General features: G+C 47.5%; 4 protein-coding genes across 4 annotated transcripts; 1 reads left to right on the top strand and 3 right to left on the bottom strand.

Moving 5' to 3' along the window:
- Nucleotides 1-2,973: 2,973 nt before the first annotated feature.
- Nucleotides 2,974-4,808, bottom strand: LOC123424939 (disease resistance protein RUN1-like). The gene is made up of 2 exons (XM_045108623.1): nucleotides 3,502-4,808; nucleotides 2,974-3,333 (listed from the first exon to the last, which is right to left on the bottom strand). Exons 1-2 carry the CDS (start codon nucleotides 4,806-4,808, stop codon nucleotides 3,261-3,263), a joined length of 1,380 nt encoding a protein of 459 aa, XP_044964558.1. The 3' UTR covers nucleotides 2,974-3,260.
- Nucleotides 4,809-5,719: 911 nt separating this feature from the next.
- Nucleotides 5,720-7,389, bottom strand: LOC123424938 (putative disease resistance protein RGA1). Its single transcript, XM_045108622.1, has 2 exons — nucleotides 7,123-7,389; nucleotides 5,720-6,916 (listed from the first exon to the last, which is right to left on the bottom strand). The coding sequence occupies exons 1-2, from the start codon at nucleotides 7,387-7,389 to the stop codon at nucleotides 5,720-5,722; spliced, it is 1,464 nt and encodes a 487-aa protein (XP_044964557.1).
- Nucleotides 7,390-12,580: 5,191 nt separating this feature from the next.
- Nucleotides 12,581-16,717, top strand: LOC123424440 (disease resistance protein Pik-2-like). Its single transcript, XM_045108059.1, has 3 exons — nucleotides 12,581-12,714; nucleotides 12,809-13,805; nucleotides 14,336-16,717. Exons 2-3 carry the CDS (start codon nucleotides 12,850-12,852, stop codon nucleotides 16,323-16,325), a joined length of 2,946 nt encoding a protein of 981 aa, XP_044963994.1. The 5' UTR covers nucleotides 12,581-12,714; nucleotides 12,809-12,849; the 3' UTR covers nucleotides 16,326-16,717.
- An 818-nt stretch (nucleotides 16,718-17,535) lies between these two features.
- Nucleotides 17,536-19,166, bottom strand: LOC123424441. Its single transcript, XM_045108060.1, has one exon. The coding sequence runs from the start codon at nucleotides 18,315-18,317 to the stop codon at nucleotides 17,703-17,705; it is 615 nt and encodes a 204-aa protein (XP_044963995.1). The 5' UTR covers nucleotides 18,318-19,166; the 3' UTR covers nucleotides 17,536-17,702.
- Nucleotides 19,167-19,526: the final 360 nt, after the last annotated feature.

The raw sequence follows: 19,526 nt of genomic DNA, 5'->3' as shown, positions 1-19,526 counted from the left end.
TCCCGCATGGACGCGATCCAGACGGCTCCCCAAGACGAAGAGCCGATGCAGGTTTGGTGTTCAAGACGCCGCAAGGAGGGGTGATGTGTCACTCGTTCTCCCTTCTCAAGGAAGAATGCACCAACACTGAAGCGGAGTACGAGGCGCTCATCTTCGGCCTCCTCTTGGCGCTCTCAGTGGAGGACCGTTCTTTACGGGCGTATGGTGACTCTCAACTCATCGTCCGTCAAGTCAATGATATCTATGAGGTGCGCAAGCCTGAGCTTGTGCCGTACTATACCGCGGCCCGGAATCTCATGGAAAAATTTCAACACGTTGAAGTGCTCCACGTCCCACGAAGTAGGAATGCATCAGCTGATGCCTTGGCAAAACTGGCAGCGACATTGGTGCTTCCAAATAATAAAACCATACAGGTAAATGTGGAAGAAAGGTGGTTACTCCCGGCCGTCTTGGATCTCATCCCGGATGAGTATGAGGTCAACACCGTCATGACGAATGTCGTGGAGGAGGGAGAGTGGTTGCAACCCTTCCTTGACTACTTCAAGCACGGAAGCCTCCCCGACGACCCCGTCGCAAGGCGCCAACTACAACGACAACTCCCTTTCTATCTTTTTGAAGCAGGTGTCCTATATAGGCGTTCTCATGGACAGGGGGTCCTACTTCGATGTGTCAACCGAAGTGAAGCCGACAAGATCCTGCAAGAGATGCACCATGGAGTCTGCGGTGGGCACCAAGGAGGGGCTAAGATGTATCATAGCATACGTTTAGCAGGATACTACTGGCCCGGCATCATGGCGGACTGCCTTAGGGTGGCTAAGTCATGCCACAATTGCCAAATCCATGGTCATTTCAAGCACCAGCCACCGGTCCCTCTTCACCCTACCATTACCTCTTGGCCATTCGATGCCTGGGGAATCGACGTCATCGGCCCTATTGATCCCCCATCTTCCAGGGGGCATCGCTTCATCCTCGCCGCAACGGACTACTTCTCGAAGTGGGCGGAAGCCGTTTCGCTGCAGGAGGCGAAAAGTGACAATGTCATCAACTTCCTAGAGAGAAACATCATATATCGCTTTGGGATACGTCATCGCATCACCTCCGACAACGGCAAGGCCTTCAAGTCCAACAAGATGTACAGGTTCATGGAGAAGTACAAGATCAAGTGGAATTACTCCACCGGCTACTACCCTCAAGCCAACGGTGAATAGAGGCCTTCAACAAGATACTTGGCAAAATACTCAAGAAGACGGTGACAAGGAACAAGAGAGATTGGCATGACCGTCTTTTTGAGTTCCTTTGGACGTACCGTGTTACGGTTCGTACCCCAACGCTGGCTACTCTGTTTTCTCTCATTTATGGGAGTGAAGCGGTCCTGCCATTAGAAGTCCAGTTACCCTCTTTGCGGGTGGCTATCCAAGATGAGATCGCCCAAGATGAACAGGTACAATTGCGGTTTCAGGAGCTCGACGCCCTTGAAGAGGGGCGACTTCATGCCCTACAGAACTTGGAGCTTTACTGCCAGAACATGGTGAGGGCCTACGACAAGCTCGTCAAGCAACGCGTCTTCCGAAAAGGCGAGATGGTCCTCATGCTCAGGAGACCCATCGTTGTGACGCACAAGACGAAAGGTAAGTTCGAGCCAAAGTGGGAAGGACCATACGTCATCGAGCAAGTCTACGATGGGAGCATATCAGCTCGTCGATTCCTAGGGAGTTCAACCTATGCCCCCAATCAATGGAAGGTTCCTCCAAAATTCTTTTCTTAACATTTTCCCTCTTTTATTGCCTTTCGGATTTTCATTGGGGAAACTCTTCCTGTGGGCTATCGGATCCATGATGCATTCCTTTGCATTTTGTGGATATATTTAGTTTTCCCCAATTTTCACGGACTAAGTCCAACATAAACAAAAAAATGGCTTTCCCCTATCCTACTACATTGTTGATAAATGTTTTGGCTACCCTAGGACTTCTCGGAGGGTGGCACAATGTGTCCAGTTGTAGGTGAAGCGGCTCCTACACCCACAATGCACGACACGTACCAGGTGTATGCTTCCAGAGTCAGCAGAAACGATTACTTGGGCACTTCTGAGTATTGAGACCCCGCGCTCTTCATGTTTCCCGGCATGCCTCGTGTTCACAAGGGCTCGCACCCCAGGTAAGACTATAAGAAAAGATCATGGAGGACTGCCTGACCCAACACAAGTTGGTTTGGTGCGTAGTCACATGACAACCCAGGGGCGCCTCCAGAAGCTCCAGATAAAGTGCTAGAGGGTTTATTCCTAGTACACAGAGGTGAACAGTTGCTTTCCAAGTTCCCAAGGTGGGTCCCCAAGAGATCCCGGAAGAAGAGTCACCAATAAGTTCAAGCTGAATGTCAAAGCAAAACCGTGAAGTTCGTGGCCAATTAATCATCCCATGTGAGTAAACAAGTATCCAAGAAGCAGATCCAAGAAACAAATACAAAATTCCAACAGTCGAAGAAACACTCAGGTGGTCCCAAGCAGTAAGGAACCCACCGGAAGGAAGGCGGGAGGTAGCTGTTCACCACCCCTCAATATGCATGAAGAAAAATCGTCAAGCCGTTGTCCCAAAACCATTTACCCAGAATTTAACACATCCAAGTCTCTGGGTTCATGGGTGTGTGCAGGGGGTATATCAAGCTGTGGTGGCCCTCAGTATGATGATGGGCTAGAGTATGAATTTCTATTGCCTCTCAGAAGCATCCCAAAACACAGCGTCTTCATACACGTACATCAAAGCTTATTTAGTTGTTGAGTTGCGACCATCACGGTCTTTCGACAGTTCCCAATAACAAGTCCTTCGGTAGCCTTCTCGAATATCGCGCCTATAGCTGGTGTATAACGGGAAAGCCAACATTTAACATGGAAACCAGCTTCTAGATCGGCCATGGAAAGAATCGTTCCTACCTGAACTGAAATATTATTACCAAACCGAATTTAACATGCATGGTTCGGCCCAGTAGTATGAACTTACTTACATTGAGTGACAAATATGGCAAGATACAAGGGTTCGGCTGAGCATTAAACAACATATAAAGCACGCTCAATATCTCAGATTAAAGGATTAAATTGTACAGAATACCGAAAGTAAGTTGTCTGAAATCAAATAATCATGTTTTGCTGCCTGAAAGAGTCTGCAGGCCAACACACGTTGCAAGAATGGCTGGTAATCAGATGGCATTCCATTCTGCTGCAAATTTTTTTCATCACAACAAACACAATGCGTTGCCGCGGCATCTTCCTACACCGCCTCCACCTCGTTGCCCGATGTCTCATCCTCCACAATATCCTGCCTGCTAGTACTAGCAGGTTCCCTACAAAATGTACAAGGTCACCAACTCGTACAACTAAATCAAGTTGATATCAGCGATGGCTACTTCATTGTGGTACATAAACTACTTTGAGCAGCGATACACGAACCAACATAAGAATAAAAATGTAAAATAACAGTAAAACAACGAGAGCAATATGATGGTACGTACTCATAATTTTTGTTGGGGATGTGCGCCAGCATTTTCTTGTTCTCATCAACCTGACACCACTTCTCCAATTCCGGACAGTAAAAAATACACAGATCTTTGAGGCTGGTGAGTTTCTGTAAAACATCCGGCAACGAGTTGAGCTGCTTGCAGCGGACGAGCTTGAGCTCCTGGAGAGAGGTCAGTTCACTCAAGTACTCCGGGAGACACGTGCCGGTGTAGCCATTAACCTCAAGGTACTGCAGATTAGGTGTTGGCACTAATTCCCGCAACAAAGCACTGTCCTCCACTCGTCCGACAGAGTCCAAAGTCCAAGAAAGCTTCAACTTTTGAAGCTTCTGTTTCTCCACCAATTTGATTCTTTCTGATTCCTCTTTAGACTTGACCTTTTCTAGGCAGCTTATTTGGAGCTCTTGACAATTTACCTCCTCCAGCTGAACAATGTTGCTGCTGCTATACACATCATCATCATCGACAATGTGAACCACAATTTGGCAACTCTCTAGGCCCCGGCACTTCCTCAGATTTATAAACTTGACAGACTTCATTTCACCAACCTTCTTGAGTCTGATACAGCCTGTGAGATTCAGTGTTTTTAGCTTGTTCAACTCACCTAGACTCGCAGGCAAACCAAAAAGAAATGTGTGATGAGACAGGTCCAAATGTTCTAAGCTGGAAAGACCGCTCACACACTCCTCGAGGCATTTGAGATGGTCCTCTTGCAAGTGCTGGTAGTAAAAGATAGGATTCAAGCACGCTGAAAAGTTCAGATACCGGAGGTTGATGAGCTTGCGCAAACCATCTTTTAGCCCTTGGAGATGAGAGGGGTGTTGAGCAAGATTACAGCAAGGGCTTGACAAGTTCAAATGCTCCAGATTCGTGAGGCCACCAAGGCCTTTCCCCATCCCTTCAAAACAAGACCAGAATGATAAATCCAGGTGTACCAGTTTGCCGAGCTTCTGGAGCGGTTCGGGAAGCTCTGCCAGTCCATGGCAGCGTGACAGATTGACATGGGACAAGTATATGAGATCTCCAAATGATTCCGGAAGAGATGCAAGCCTGGAGCAGCCTGATAAGTCAATATGGAACAGATTTTTCAGAAGCCCAAAAGACTCTGGCAGAGTAACTAGGCCAGTGAATTCTGATATCTTAAGATAGCCCAGGTGCCTCAGTTGACAGATGGAGTCCGGTAGCTTCTGCACAGAGCTCTCCTTTAGTTCCAGAACACGTAGATACTTCTTGCATGAAAATGAGTCATCTCTAAACTCCACTTTGCTACAACCGACACAACGTAGTGACCTTAGATACATATTATCCACATGATCAAGTTTTCCATGATGATTGGTGGCTAGACGGTAGCTTAAATTTTCACCTAACAATCTCATGAATATGTGTGCCAGATCATGTATAGTGAACAAGATTGCACCCTTTCCGTCTTTTCCCCTGCCCTGCAGCAAATTGAAAGCATATACACCTAATTATAAGATGCATCACCCATTGCATTGCCGCCGCTCTTAGCACACATATCGTCATCGCCTCACATCTAAGTCATCGCCATGGCGTAGCATTGCCGCCGCCGCATCATAGCATCACCCATTCCCCGCTCGCAGCATGGGTGTGAGCTCCTCTCCGCCAACATGGGCACCCCTCTCTCTTGCAGCAACATTATATGTGTGCGAGCTCGTCTTCGGCAACAGTAGCCGGTACGGGGATGGGTGGATGGAGGAGAACACAACGGATGGCGACGGCTTCACAGAGAGAGGTGAAGGTGGGGGTGGTTCAGGAAGGAAATAAAACAGGGCCTTTTTGCGGCACATGTTTTGTAAAACTTATAGTAAGGAAAACATAATGGCATGTCATTTTCAATATATACTACAGCAGTTGTATGAGCATTTGATTGTGTGCAGGAAAAATGTAGGATCGTCACATGAGGTTGTAGTGAATGAAACTTTTCCTATGAAAAGCACAAATGAATCATAAGAAAAATTCCTATTGAATTGTAATCCTAAGAATTAGAATTCTCCAAATTTATTTTAGTTTTCTTTTTAATCAAAGAGGCCCTTGGTGTAGGAATGGTAATGTCGAAGGGAGCCAACGACTTGGAGGGGGGGCTTGACCAACACGGCCGATATATACCTATACTAGTACCACAAAGTAATAATCCATACAGTAGGAACATGTATGATACAATTCACTCAAATTTTTCTTCAGTTTTGTGACTCTAAAATTCAGTAAATTTTGTACAACAGAGTAGTAGGCAATTACTCACGTGGTTCAACTGTGCAGTTTGAAGGAATGACATGTCCTGAAGCCTGGTAATATGCTCCTCAGCTATCTGTGCGGCAGACAATATTTCAGATGGCTCAATGAGATGGAGGGCAATCCAGTGATGAACCAGGTCATCTTTGACTATAATGTGCCCGCTTGGGAAGATTTGACAACAATAAGCAAAGCATAGCCTCAATTCTGGTGGCATTCTCATGTAGCTTAGCTTGAAAGCTGGAAGGGCATAAAACAAGATATCCTCTTTCATTTTATTTTTCCATGTCATAGCATCTCGGGAAGAACGTAGCATGGCTGCATATTCTCGAGCTGCTGATGGAACACCAGAGCACTTGCTTGCGATCTCCCGTCCAATCTTCTCCAACTCTTCTTCTCCTCCCTCAAAACGGATCAATTTCTTGATTATTTCCCAGCATGCTTCATCACTTAGCGGATTTAGCCTGTACGGCTCAATGGTGCAGATCTTCCTGGCGATTGCTTGGTTGCATGTGGTTACTATTACGTCCATCCTGTCTCCCAGGAAAGTTAACATGGACTTCAACAGCTGTAACCGAATGGGATCCTCCTCCCACAGATCATCCAACACAAGGAGCACCTTCTTACCATTAAGTAGCTCGTGAAGGCGCTTCATTATATTCTGCATCCCCTCCATGTCTGAAGAAGAATGATTGGTCTCTTCTTGTCCCCTTGCTGAGACTTGAGAAATAATGGACTTGCCTATTGCATGAAAGTCGAACTGGGGAGACACATGAACCCATACACGAAAATCGTAGACTTGGAGGGAGTGGTTATCGTTGAACACCATTTGTGCCAAGGTTGTCTTGCCGCTGCCTGCAAGCCCAAAGATGGGAAGAATGGTGATGTGCTCTTGCATGATGTTGGGCTGAGTAGATGGTAAAGCGGTAATTATCCTCTCTTTATCTGACCCTCTACCCAAAACCATTGCTTCCTCAAAAGCTGGTACAATTTCTCGTTCCTTGTTAATTTTCTCGAGCAATATGGTGCTTTGTGCCAGCTCTTCTGATAACAAACCTGAGTGCCCCTGTACGAACATCATTAGTATTTTGGTCTCCTGCACCTGGATGGCCATGGCATTCTTCTTGATGGCAAGGCGGGGTAGCATCCTTCTTGTCATCTGCACATATGAACCATTATCTTTCTTACAGAAAACATCAAACATTGTTGAAATCAAAATCTCAGGAGTTTTAACAAAACCCGCAGCTAAAACATCGACCAATGAATATCCTCTAACCAATCTCAGAAGTAATGGATAGATCATAGAAGTATTTGCTTCGCCGGAATAAGAAAGGGAAAAAATAAACGACCAGTTGCAGTGAATACCGTTGCAGCAGCCTGTGGTCTCGATCCCTGCAGCTCGTCCACCATGTCCATGGTCTTGTAGGCGGCGGCCAAAGCAAGCTGCAGCCAACGCGACGGAAAGAAATCCCTCCACAGGTGCATCTCGGCTCTGTCCAGCAGCGGCTGGATGTGTTCCAGCGCCTCCAGCATTTCCCGCAGGTCACCGGTGAAGTTGGAACGCGCCACGGCTTCATCTCCTATGGCGGATCTGAGCTTCTCGCATGCCCTCTGGACGAGGGCTTGGGCCATGGCTGCTCCTTTTGCTACTACAACGAGCTCTCTTTGCTTGTGGTCAACGATGGGATGGGGAGGATGAGGATGGGGATGGGTTGGTAGGTAGGTAGATGGAGGAAAAAGCAACCAGCTGGATCCCGTCTATCTATCGGAAGATGCACCGGCAAAAGAAAATTATATTCTTGCCAGACAACAATTTTCTACATGTGAAAGACAGATCATTGCTCCGGTCCCGATGCACACAGCCAAATTATATTCGAGGCTCGAGACATATGCCAGAATCGAGGCCTACACAATAGCTACGCAGAAACGAGACACCACAACGGTAATAAACGAAAACAAAGAAAGGGCCTAAACAATGGCGACGCAGAAACAGGGCCGTTGAAATCCTAGGGGCCCAACTAGGGTCCATATGTATATGTATATCTGGAAAAAAAATCAATTTTAGCCCAAACTAATATATCAGTTTTGCCTAAAGCTTGAACGATGCTGAAAACTGGTTCGGCCTTCTTGGGCCTGGTGACCTGGTCCACTTGAGGCTTTCGCTTTGCCCAACGTACTAGCGTGGATCGATCTAGCGTTGCTAAAAAAAGTGGATCGACCTAGCTATTGTACATACTAAAGGAAAGCCCCAGCGCACTACGTTCCTTAACCTCCGCTTCCTATTCTCTTTGGACTAAATCGGCGGCGGCGATCGCTTTGCACGTTGAGGCACATGAAGGCGACAAGCAGAAGCGGACGCTGACCGCTGCCATGCCGCCAGCTGATCGTCACTGCCGCAGTGCCGCCCAACAGGAAGAGAAGCAATGTGGTTCCCTCACTACGCTGTTATCATTTCCTCTAATTTTGATACAAATTACAAAGTCGTGTTAATATTTTACTAATATGTTTTGGAATGTTTTTTATTCTAGTCAACGAAGTTCAGAAATAATCATGCATTCTAGTAAAACAATAGCACGTGAAAATGATGTCATGAAAAAGATTAACTATAAAGATATAATTAAAGATTTTGTTTCAAGAAACACAAGACGGATGACACTTTTCAATAGAGCATGGAGCATGAGGTCAGTTTATTGATTTTAGTATTTTGTATTGATACTTAAGAATTTTCTAAACATTGTATGAAATAACATAAATTTTCATTATATAATTAGTTGATTAGGCTTGCGTTATTGTATGTTTTTAAATGTTAGGGGCCATTTTGCTTTTCGCACCCGGGCCCCGAAATCCTGAAGACGGCCCTGCGCAGAAAGCACGACTCTTCAGCGCGCACGATCGATAATGCCTTCACGAAGCAGGACACGATGCTTACGCGCAGTCACGCGCTGTTGGATCCATCCAACGGAGCATAGACGAAAGATTCTCAATGTGAAGAGATAAAAAAATGACGCCGCTGCCTTCAAAACAAGGACGATGCTCCTGCACGTAGAAAGGGAGGTTGAGCGATTCATCAAGCTTGATCGATCTGTGCCGGCACAACACACATCAGAGATGTTGGGGGCGTGCCGTGGACTTGACCACACACCGCACTGTCGCTTGTTGCAGGTGCTCACAAACGAAGCGAGCATCATCGCTCGGCCAACTCGACGCAACAGTAACACGGAAGAAGATGGATTAGGCCGTGTAGGGCCGCCGAGTCAGTGAGAGAACCTAGTAATCCCGGTCGGGATTACCTGTTTTCATTGTCACAAACAGGTCTAGTGTGGATGTAGGATTGATTTGATCGGGTTGTGAGAGTTTAAGGTGTCGATTTCAGGGATTCAGACGAGGGTTTGATTCCAACGAACTCTGTGATTTTAAGATTTAAAATAGACCTCAATCTTCTTTCTACCACATAAACTATGGTAAACAAAATATAACTTGTAATTATGTATTTGTTCAGAACAAAATGAAGAAACAACATTTAAGAAAAATATTTAAAAAAATAACGCACTCGGCTTAAATATCCTTCGCTTTTGCCCGTCAGCTCTTTCTCTTCACCGCTTCGGCTTCGAGGAAGTCGATCTCCTGTGGTGTGCACTCGGATCGTGGCTTCCTGGGACCCTTGGGACCCTTCTCCTTCGCTGCGGGATGCATGACCGCAGGTGTATCGCTGGGGTTCGTCAGGTCGCTGTCCATGAAGGAGGGAGGGGAGGGGACGCACGGGAAGGTTTGGACCAAATGGAGGGAAAGTGGAACGGTTGTGTCCCTAACAGGCGGGCCAGGGGAGGACCGTGTCCTATCCGTCCGCGTGTTGTCCGTTTGGCCGCAAATACGATGAGAACTTGAGATGGGAATGGATTGAAAGCACATAAAAAACGGGCATTTGTCCGTTTACTCCCACGCATAGGGCCACAGTTAATGTCGGGTTACCCTCAAACATATGCGGGTGGGCGGTTTGGGATCCTGCATTGGAGTTGTCCTTAGTCAGAGTAACTCTAACCGGCCGACCCAAACGGACGACGAATTCATCCGTTTTTCGTCCATTTTGGTCGTCCGCCGGCTCTGTGTCCATCCGGGTTATGATTTGGGTCGGCAGCGCGCCCAACGCGCCGACCCATATTTGTCCGCGTGGCCGGCTAGCCGCCGGTTTTCAATAAATATAAATATTTTGCATTTTTGCAAAAGCAAATGATATAGCATAGTTTCACAATCGAAAATAAAATATAGAAAAGTTTTACAAGCTCAATAAAAATTAAATTGTTTACGAGATACACCTATTGATTGCCAACATGATCCCATATATGCTCAACCCAATCATCTTGCAACTGAATATGAGTTTTTAAAACACGTATTTCATGATGAAATTGGGTGAACTGTGAAAACAATGCCGCTTCTCCCGCCATGTTGAGGCACCACATTGTCAGCCTGAAACTCAAACCCTTGATCATGGAGACGTTCTGTGCGCTCATCCTCTACGATCATATTGAGCATGATCACACAAGTAGTCATCACTTCCCACACACTTCTTGGTGCTCCAAGTTTTAGCAGGATACCAAAATATGCCCCATCGAGATTGCAGAACACCAGTGGCACACTCGACATCCTTCCTAGCACTCTCTTGCTCTTGGGCAAATCTTTTCATCTTCTCTCCGACAGGGTTGGAGATTGTCTTCACAATAGTGGTTCACTATGGATAGATTCCATCATCTAGATAGTATCCTTTGTTGTAGTTATGACCGTTGATGTTAACATTGACGGGCGGGCTGTTGCCTTCGGCAAGCCTTGCAAACACCGGCGATCGTTGAAGCACGTTGATATCATTGTGCGATCCGACCATGCCAAAGAAAGAATGCCAGATCCACAAATCTTGAGAGGCCACGGCCTCAAGTATGACAGTGCAAGCCTTGACATGGGCCTTGTATTGGCCTTGCCAAGCAGAAGGACAGTTCTTCCATACCCAGTGCATGCAGTCTATTGTGCCAAGCATCCCTAGGAAGCCCCGACTGGCATTGGTCCCCAACAAGCGGGTTTTGTCTGCAACAGTAGGCTCTCTCAAATACTCAGGTCCAAACACTGCAATCACACCCTTGCAGAATCTATAAAACGACTCTAGGCACGTAGACTCACTCATACGGACATACTCATCGATAAGATCACCGGATACTCCAAAAACAAGCATCCGGATGGCTATAGTGCATTTCTGATAAGATGAGAAGCCAATATTTCCAATGGCATCTTCTTTGCACACAAAGTAGTCATCGTATCCGACCACCCCCTCTCAAATCCGGTTGAAAACATGCGTAGCCATACGGAAATGTCACTGGAATTTCTAATGTTTGAACAACGGATTGCTTGTGTCAAAGTAGTCCTTCCATAGAAGGAAATGACCGCTCTCTCGGTTGCGATTCAACACTAGAACATGCCCCGGAATCGAGCCCCGGAACAATGACCGTTGCGTATTAATGTGGTCATGGACCAACACGGCAAGCAGCATCTCCTCATCGTCGGACGAGGAATCATCAGAGTCGCACAGAACATTATGAAAAAAGAACTCGTCGGTGCAGTCCATTTGTACCTTGACGAAAAAGGATTTCCCCCACTTTGTATTACAAAGCAACAAGCCATTAAATTCGACGATAGGTGCTGGTGCGGGAACAACACAGTCACGCCCAAAAGAAATGAAAAAGAAAATACAAAAGAAACAAATGTCGACACCGACGGATCGACAAAAAAGCAAAAGACTCGCGACTGCTGCGCCCACCAAGAGTCTCCCACCAAGCTCCAGGACTCCAAAGCGTCGGTACACATGAACACCTCCAAGAAGGAATGCGACGATGACGACACTGCTGGCAAGGGTTTCTCTCGATATGCGACGAGGCGTGAGGAAGGGTAACCCTGACGCCCTCCGGGGAGGTTCGGCGACACCCACATGTGTCACTGCGTCAGTGTCGGCCGGACCGTCAGGGGTTTCCCTCGATCCCAACCTGCATCTCGGACGCTCCGGAGCCTGCCACCAAACCGACCCAGACCCTGCACCAACACGGTCTTGTGGCCCCTGCGTCGTCTCACCACGGCACTGTAAGGAGAGACCTACACGACGACGAGGAGGAACTCGAGCGCCGCCCCATCCACCTTCCGGGAGGCGACATGAGGGCAGATCCGGGAGGGGGAGGAGGGGGCGGGGGAGCCGGACTGGCGGCTGATGACGACGGGGGAGGGGCGGTGAGGGGGTGGGGCGATGATGGTGGGAGGGGGTGGGCGGAACCCTAGGCACGCGGGCCGGCACGGCACGACCCGTATATTAATCGGGCCCAGGCGGGCCGTGCCGTGCCTGGCACGTTTACGGCGGGCCGGGCCGGCCCGTTTGGCCAGGTATGGTCACCAGCCCGATCACGAAAATGATTGTCCATTTATACTTTGAGGGAAGTTGTGGAACTGTTTGCGGACGTGGACAACGAAACTGACCGGCTACGGGGCGGATTGGGGTCGGGGAAGAAAGGACGCCAGAGGCACTCTTCTTGTTATTCAAGTCTCCGAGATCCGATTGGTGAGGTAACATACTCAAGCTTCGCTCAAAATCTCCGCTTCTCCTAATCCCCGGCCACCTCCCGGGGAGGCGACGCGAGTGCGGATCCGGGAGGGGGGAGGAGGGGGACGGGGGCGGGGGAGCCGGACCGGCAGCCGACGACGACGGGAGGGGGAGGGCGGAACCCTAGTCGTCCCTGTGGGTGGGGAACGTGGATTCACCAGCCTAATCACGAAAATGATTATTCATTTGTACCTTGAGACAAACCGTGGAATAGCTTGCAGGGGTGGACAACGAAGCTGTCCGGGCCACCGGAGACTGCGGATTGGGGTCAGGGAAGAAACCACGCCACAGGCACTCTTCTTGTTATTCAAGTCTCCAAGATCCGATTGGTGAGCTGACATACTCAAGCTTCGCTCAAAATCTCCGCTTCTCCTAATCCATTCCAACTTAATCATCCTCTGTTTTCCACCCAAATCTGCGCAGAGCTCTCCTCAATCGGCAGCGGAACAGCAAGGCCGGCAGCCATGGAGCTGGTGGTGGGAGCTTCGGAGGCGACGATGAAGTCCGTCATGGGCAAGCTGGGCGGCCTCCTCGCCCAGGAGTACACCCTGATTCGGGGAGTCAACGGCGACCTCCAGTACATCAACGACGAGCTGGCCAGCATGCAGTCCTTCCTCCGGGACCTCACCGCCGTCGGCGCCGGCCGAGCCCAGACCCACGGCCACCGGATGAAGGACTGGATGAAGCAGATCCGCGACATCACCTACGACATCGAGGACTGCATCGACGACTCGGCCCACCGCCTCCACGGCCTGCGCTCCGACATGTGCTGCTACTACTTCGCCAACAGCGTCTACGAGGTCCTCACATGGTGGCCTCGCCGCGACGTCGCCGCCAAGATCTCCGTTCTCAAGATGCGGGCGCAGCAGATCGGGGAGCGGCGGGAGAGGTACGGGGTCAACAACCCGGAGGCCGCCGGTGGACCTGAGGGTCCTCATGCCGGAAACGGCACCGCTGCCGGGTTCGACGCCGCCGACAACCAGGAGGCGAGCCTTGAGCTCGTCGCCATGAAGGATCCGGTGGGGGTGGAGGACCACATGAAAGAGCTGGAGGAGTGGCTGACTAATGAAAAGAACAACTCCGGCGTGCTGTACGTTGTCGGGTTCGGCGGGGTGGGGAAGACCACCATTGCCACCGCCCTGTACCGGAAATTTGGGGACCAATTCGACCACCGCGCCATGGTCAATGTGTCTCAGAGCTCCGACATCAACGCTGTCCTGACCAACATCAAGAATCAAGTCATGCCGCAGTCTAGCGGTCAAACGCAGCAAGGCGCCGGAGGCGTACTTGGCCGGCTCAAGCAAGGCACCTCGGCATTTGCGGCCAAGTGCTGCAACGCCGGCGCCTCAGAGGAAACGCGTGGCGAGACGAAGCTGGATAAGCTCAAGGAAGTCCTCACAGATCACTTTAAAGACAGCAGGTATCTTTGACACATCGAATTCCTTATTTCTTTCTCTGATTAATGCTTATTGAGTGGAGTACAATCCTGATTATGTGTAATATGAATTACGAACTGATCAAGATAACATGATGTACCTAATTGGTCTTTTAGTACTCATGATATAGCAAGCATTTTTATATATCAATTAGGGACAGGGATTAGTTCTGGATATACAGTTACATTTCATTCATTGCTTGATAGGAAAACATGTCATTTTTTGGCTTACAGTACCATGGCTGCATAACTTCTTGTTTTAGCTGATGAAATTGATGATCACTTGGCCGGAATCCCCGCCTATGCAATTTGTTTCTTTGCAGTTTTATTCTGCTCCTCTGCCCACATCATTTGATTCTGATAAAGAAATAGGGAAGTAGTACTGTCTTTTAGACATGATGAATTTTGCAACCAGTTAGTTCAGATGGAGGAGTTGGTTATTGCTGGTCGGTCACTCTGCTCAGTTTTCTTGAAAACTCAATCTCTGCTCCCACTTTTGGTTTCTTTTCTTGCAGTTACTTGGTCTTGGTTGATGATGTTTGGTCTGCAGCAACGTGGGAACAGATCAGAAAGTCACTTCCTACAAGTAGTAAGCGCACCAGAATAATAGTTACTACACGGTTTCAAGCTGTTGCTACAAGACGTAGAGGGGAGGAAGGTGATCATACTCGTAAAGTTTCCCCTCTTGGCGTTGAAGAATCTGAGAGGCTATTTAAGCAGGCCTTCTTTGAATCCAAAGGTAGTGAGATTGATAAGGTTCCAAAGGACGTCTGGAAGATGTGCGGGGGGCTGCCGTTGGCCATAGTTATCATGGCTGGTCACGTGGCCTGCAACCCGAACAAATCAGGAACCGAATGGTCAAAGGTCTGTAAATCTCTATTTCCAGAGTCAGGGAAGGATCCTGGAAAAGATGGTGGGAGAGACCTTACCCAGGAGGAAGTTGGTAGGATTGTTAGTCATTGCTACAATGACATGCCCGCTGACATCAAGACCTGCTCTCTGTATTTGAGCATATTTCCGAAGGGACAGAAAATCAGCAGGAAGCGTTTGACAAGGCGGTGGATAGCTGAAGCTTTCGTTGCTGAGAAGCAGGGCCTGAGTGTAGAAGACGTTGCAGAGACATATTTCAATCATCTCATAAGAAGGAAGATCATCCGACCAGTGGAGCACAGCAGCAATGGGAAGGTGAAGAAATGCATAGTGCACGACATGGTTCTTGAACACATTGTAGCCAAGGCAAGTGAAGAGAATTTCATCACTGTGATTGGTGGTAACTGGCTTATGCAGCTACCTAGCAGCAAGGTCCGCCGGCTGTCCCTCCAGGAAAGCGACTCCAAACGTGCAAATGATACAGAGAAGATGAACCTGTCTCATGTCCGGTCACTGACCATGTTTGGGAGTTTGAACCAACTGCCTTCCCATTCATTTAAGTTTGGAATTGTACAAGTCCTGGATCTTGAAGGCTGCATGGGTTTCAAAGGACATCATACAGAGGAGATATGCAAAATGCTTCTTCTCAAGTATCTCAGCCTCCGAAGAACTGACACTAAACAGCTTCCAAAAGCGATTGGAAAGCTTGAGAACCTCGAGACTCTGGACATTAGAGAGACAAATGTTGTTGAGTTGCCTAAAACTGTATGCCTGCTTGAACGGCTGGTAAACATACTTGGTGGGAATAAAAGAACAAGAAGGGCATTGAAGCTTCCTGAAGAGTTGAATAAGAAGAAGAAAATGAAGGCCTTGCGCATACTGTCAGGGATTGAGATTGTTGGCGGATTGGCAGACCTTCATCATCTGACTGAGCTGAGGAAGCTAGCTATCTACAAGCTCAGCGCCATAAGCGACGATCCCAGTTTCAAAGATTTAAGCTCCTCGATCGAGTACCTTGGGGGCTACTCTCTGCACACTCTCATAATCGACGACGAGTCATCCAAGTTTATCAATTCACTGGATGATCTGTCATCGCCACCAAAATTTCTTGTTGCCCTAGAGTTATCTGGCAAGATGGTTCAGCTCCCCGGCTGGATCACGCAACTCAGTGCTCTCACCAAGCTAACCCTTTCAGTAACCGCTCTCCGGACAGATAACTTGCTGCTCCTTAGCAATCTAGATGCACTGTTCTCCCTCACATTCTCATTCAGGGCAGAAAAGCAGGATTCAGAAACTCTGACCATTCTGGCAGAAAACAAGCTGTCCTCTGATGGGGAGATCACAATCCCAAATGCTGGTTTTAAGAGCCTTAAGTTTGTTCGCTTCTTCGCTCCTCTTTTGCCAGTACTGATCATTTCTGAGAATGCCATGCCAGAGCTGGAAAGGCTAGAGCTGCGGTTCAGCATGCTGGAGGGGCTTTATGGCGTGGAAAACCTTGCAGGACTCAAGGTGGTGCATCTGACATTGGAGGACAAAGAAGGTGAACATATGACGAAAGAGGTGCAGCGGGAGGTGGAGAGCGCAGTGAAGAGGAAGACCGATGGCAAGGCGCCCAAGATAATCCTCAATCAATGACTGATCCAAAGTGAGAGCCGAACCATGGTTCTTTGCAAGCCTGTAGGTTTAAAATCATTGCATTCTTGCCCGTTCTGAGAACTGAGATATTTTCACGCTACTGCTGCCTTAATCACTCGAAGAAGGGTGATACTGTGAAAAGAAGGATGGCGATTCTTCATCCAGGCACGTTGTATGAAAGTTGTGTTGAACGTTCTATTCGTCGTGTATGTGTGTGTCCGCGCGCTGCAGTTTGATCATCAGTTAACAAGATCTTGTAATTTTCTTTGATGCAAATGTTGTTGTAAATTTATTTCAATTTCAAGACAATTGCCATGTATTTATTTGTACTCATCTCTAGACATATGATGCCAGAGGTTACAAATTGTTCAACATGTTGTAGTGAAGATGCAGAGAATTCTTGTCCATGGTGTGTCACATCCCAAAAGTTTCAAATTAGGATGTTAACATGTCATTCTTATGCATAACATATTTTTGGTGCGTTTTTGGAATTAAGTTGGCTATTTAGAAATCCTAAACCATTTCAGGGATCTATTTATCCAAATTGCATAAAATGATTTTTGTGTGTGTGGAGAGAACATAGTAGTACTCCAGTCAGAGTAATTCCTCATGGTGTTTGTTTTCCTCGTATTGGCAAACTTTTGTAACTTACAACTCTTTTTTTCTCTTTAACTTTTGTGACCATCAGTCATAGAAAGATGTTATTCTTACCTGAACCTCTACCTTGTGAACCAGTAAAACATTACCAAACCAAAATTCAGTAGCATGCTAAGTATGAATACAATTGGTGAGAATTGTTTGCAAGATTGAGGATAGAAGATAATTACACGGCAATAGGACGCACTTGAATCCAGATTCAAGGATTAGAATGTAGTCCTACATGAATGACAAAGTAAGCTGTTCGAAATCTTCACGTCTTGCTGACGGAAAGTGTCCTCCGAGCAACAGAGCAACATATGTTGCAAGAAAGATAGCTGACCATCAGATGGCACTCTGCTACGAAAACATTTGGTCACAAGAATCAGTCCATCGCTGCCGTCTCTACTTCGTCGGTCGACCTGCAATCCTCCTCGATCTCCAGCCTGCTAGTACTAGCCCGCTCTCTGCAAATCGAACAAGGTCAGCATTTCGATTTGCAACGCAACTCTGGCTTACCCCATTTTCCTAAGTAAGCAACTTTGAGCAGCAAAACAGAGAAGAGTAAAACAGAGAGCACTATGATTGTACGTACTCATAATATTTGTTTGGGATGTGCGCCAGAATTTTCTGGTTCTCCACTAGTGGACACCACTTCTTCAGTTCTGGACAATCAAATACACGCAGATCCTTGAGGCTGGTGAGTTTCTGCATGCCGTCGGGCAACGAATCGAGCTGCGATCAGCAGACGATCTTCAGTTCCCGCAGAGAAGTGAGGCCAGTTAAGTACTCTGGGAGGCATATGCCGTTGTAACCATGTATCTCAAGGCACTGCCCTGTATTTGTTGGCACTAATTCCTCCAACAAAGCACTGTCCTCCACTGATCTGAGAGACCCCAAAGTCCAGCCAAGCTTCAATTTTTCCAGCTTCTCTTTCTCTACCAATTTGATTCTGCGCACTTCCTCTTTGGACCGGACATTTTCGAGGCGGCTTATCTGGAGCTCTTGGCAGTTTACACCCTCCAGCTGAACAATGTTGCTGCTGATATATGGCGCAAGATCATCGACACAAACCACAAAGCTGCAACTTTCCAGACCCCGGCAGTTCCTCAGGGTTATACACTTAACAGACTCCAGTTCGCCTACCTTCTTGAGTCTGATGCAGCCTGAGAGGTTCAGTGTTTGCAGCTTGTTGAGATCATCGCTAAGACTTTCAGGCAGACCGGAGAGAAATATGTTATGAGACAGGTCCAGATGCTCTAGAGCGGAAAGACCTTTGATACACTCTCCGATGTATTGGAGCCTGTCCTCTTTCGACTGGTGGTAGTGAAAGATAGGATTCAGGCACATTGACATATTCAGATACCGGAGTTTGGTGAGCTTGCATAGACCATCTTTTAGCCCTTGCAGATGGGAACGGTGTCGTGGAAGGTAACAGCAAGGGTGCGACAAGTCGAGATGTTGAAGATTGGTCAATCCACCAAGGCATTTCACAATCCCTTCAAAACAAGACCAGAATGATAAATCCAGGTGTACCAGCTTGTAGAGCTTCCGGAGTGGTCCGGGAATCTCTGCCAGACCATGGCAACGTGATAGATTGACATGGGACAAGTTAATGAGATTCTGAAATGATTCAGGTAGAGTTGCAAGCCCAGAGCAGCCTGACAGGTTGACATGCACTAAGCGGATTAGCTTCCCAAACGCCTCCGGTAGGTGTAGTAGCCCGGAACAGCCTGATAAGTCGATATGGAGCAAATGACTTGGGAAGAGATACCAGTCCAGAGAATTCTGGTATCTTAAGATACCCGAGGTTCCTCAATTGGCAGATGGAGTCCGGTAGCTTCTGCACGGCGCTCTTCTTTAGTTCCAGGACGCGCATGCGCTTCTTACGTGACACTGAGTCATCGTTTAACCCCACTTTGCTACAATCGACGCAATGTAGCGCCCTTAGATCCTTATCATGCGTGCCATCAAATTTCTTATGATGATTGCTGGCCAGACGATAACGTAATCGATCTTCCGTCCTTCTTGCCAAGTCATGTGCCAGATCGTGCATAGTGAACAAGATTGCACCCTTATTATCCATTCCATTGGCCTGCAACAAAATTAAGTGCATAACCATATAATAGTAAGATGAATCACACCAAATTATCTTGAGAAAGTGTAAACAGGATTCTGCAACCTATGTAAAAAAAGAAATATAAGTTGACATGTGGAACTTGGGTATATTTCGAGAAAAAAATGTGAAACTTGGGTATATTTCAAGTTTACTTAAAAAGGATCCTCTATTTGTAAGTTGCCTGGTATTTTCCCCTGTGTAAGTCATTTCTTCCCCGGTTGTGTGCTACTATTTCCCCCCTATCACACACCTCGGTCCATATAGTAGTAATCTATCTAGTGAGAGACAAGTATGGTGCAATTCAATGAAATTTCACTTCACTTTCGTGCCTCGAACACATGGCATTGTAAAGTAGAGGTTATTAGGCAATTACTCACATAGTCCAACTTTGGAGTTTGAAGGAATGATATGTCCAAGAGCCTAGTAATATACTCCTCAGCTATTTG

This window comes from Hordeum vulgare, chromosome 2H, assembly GCF_904849725.1.
Source record: "Hordeum vulgare subsp. vulgare chromosome 2H, MorexV3_pseudomolecules_assembly, whole genome shotgun sequence".
Taxonomy (NCBI): domain Eukaryota; kingdom Viridiplantae; phylum Streptophyta; class Magnoliopsida; order Poales; family Poaceae; genus Hordeum; species Hordeum vulgare.
This window is presented reverse-complemented; position numbering and strand designations above follow the sequence as displayed.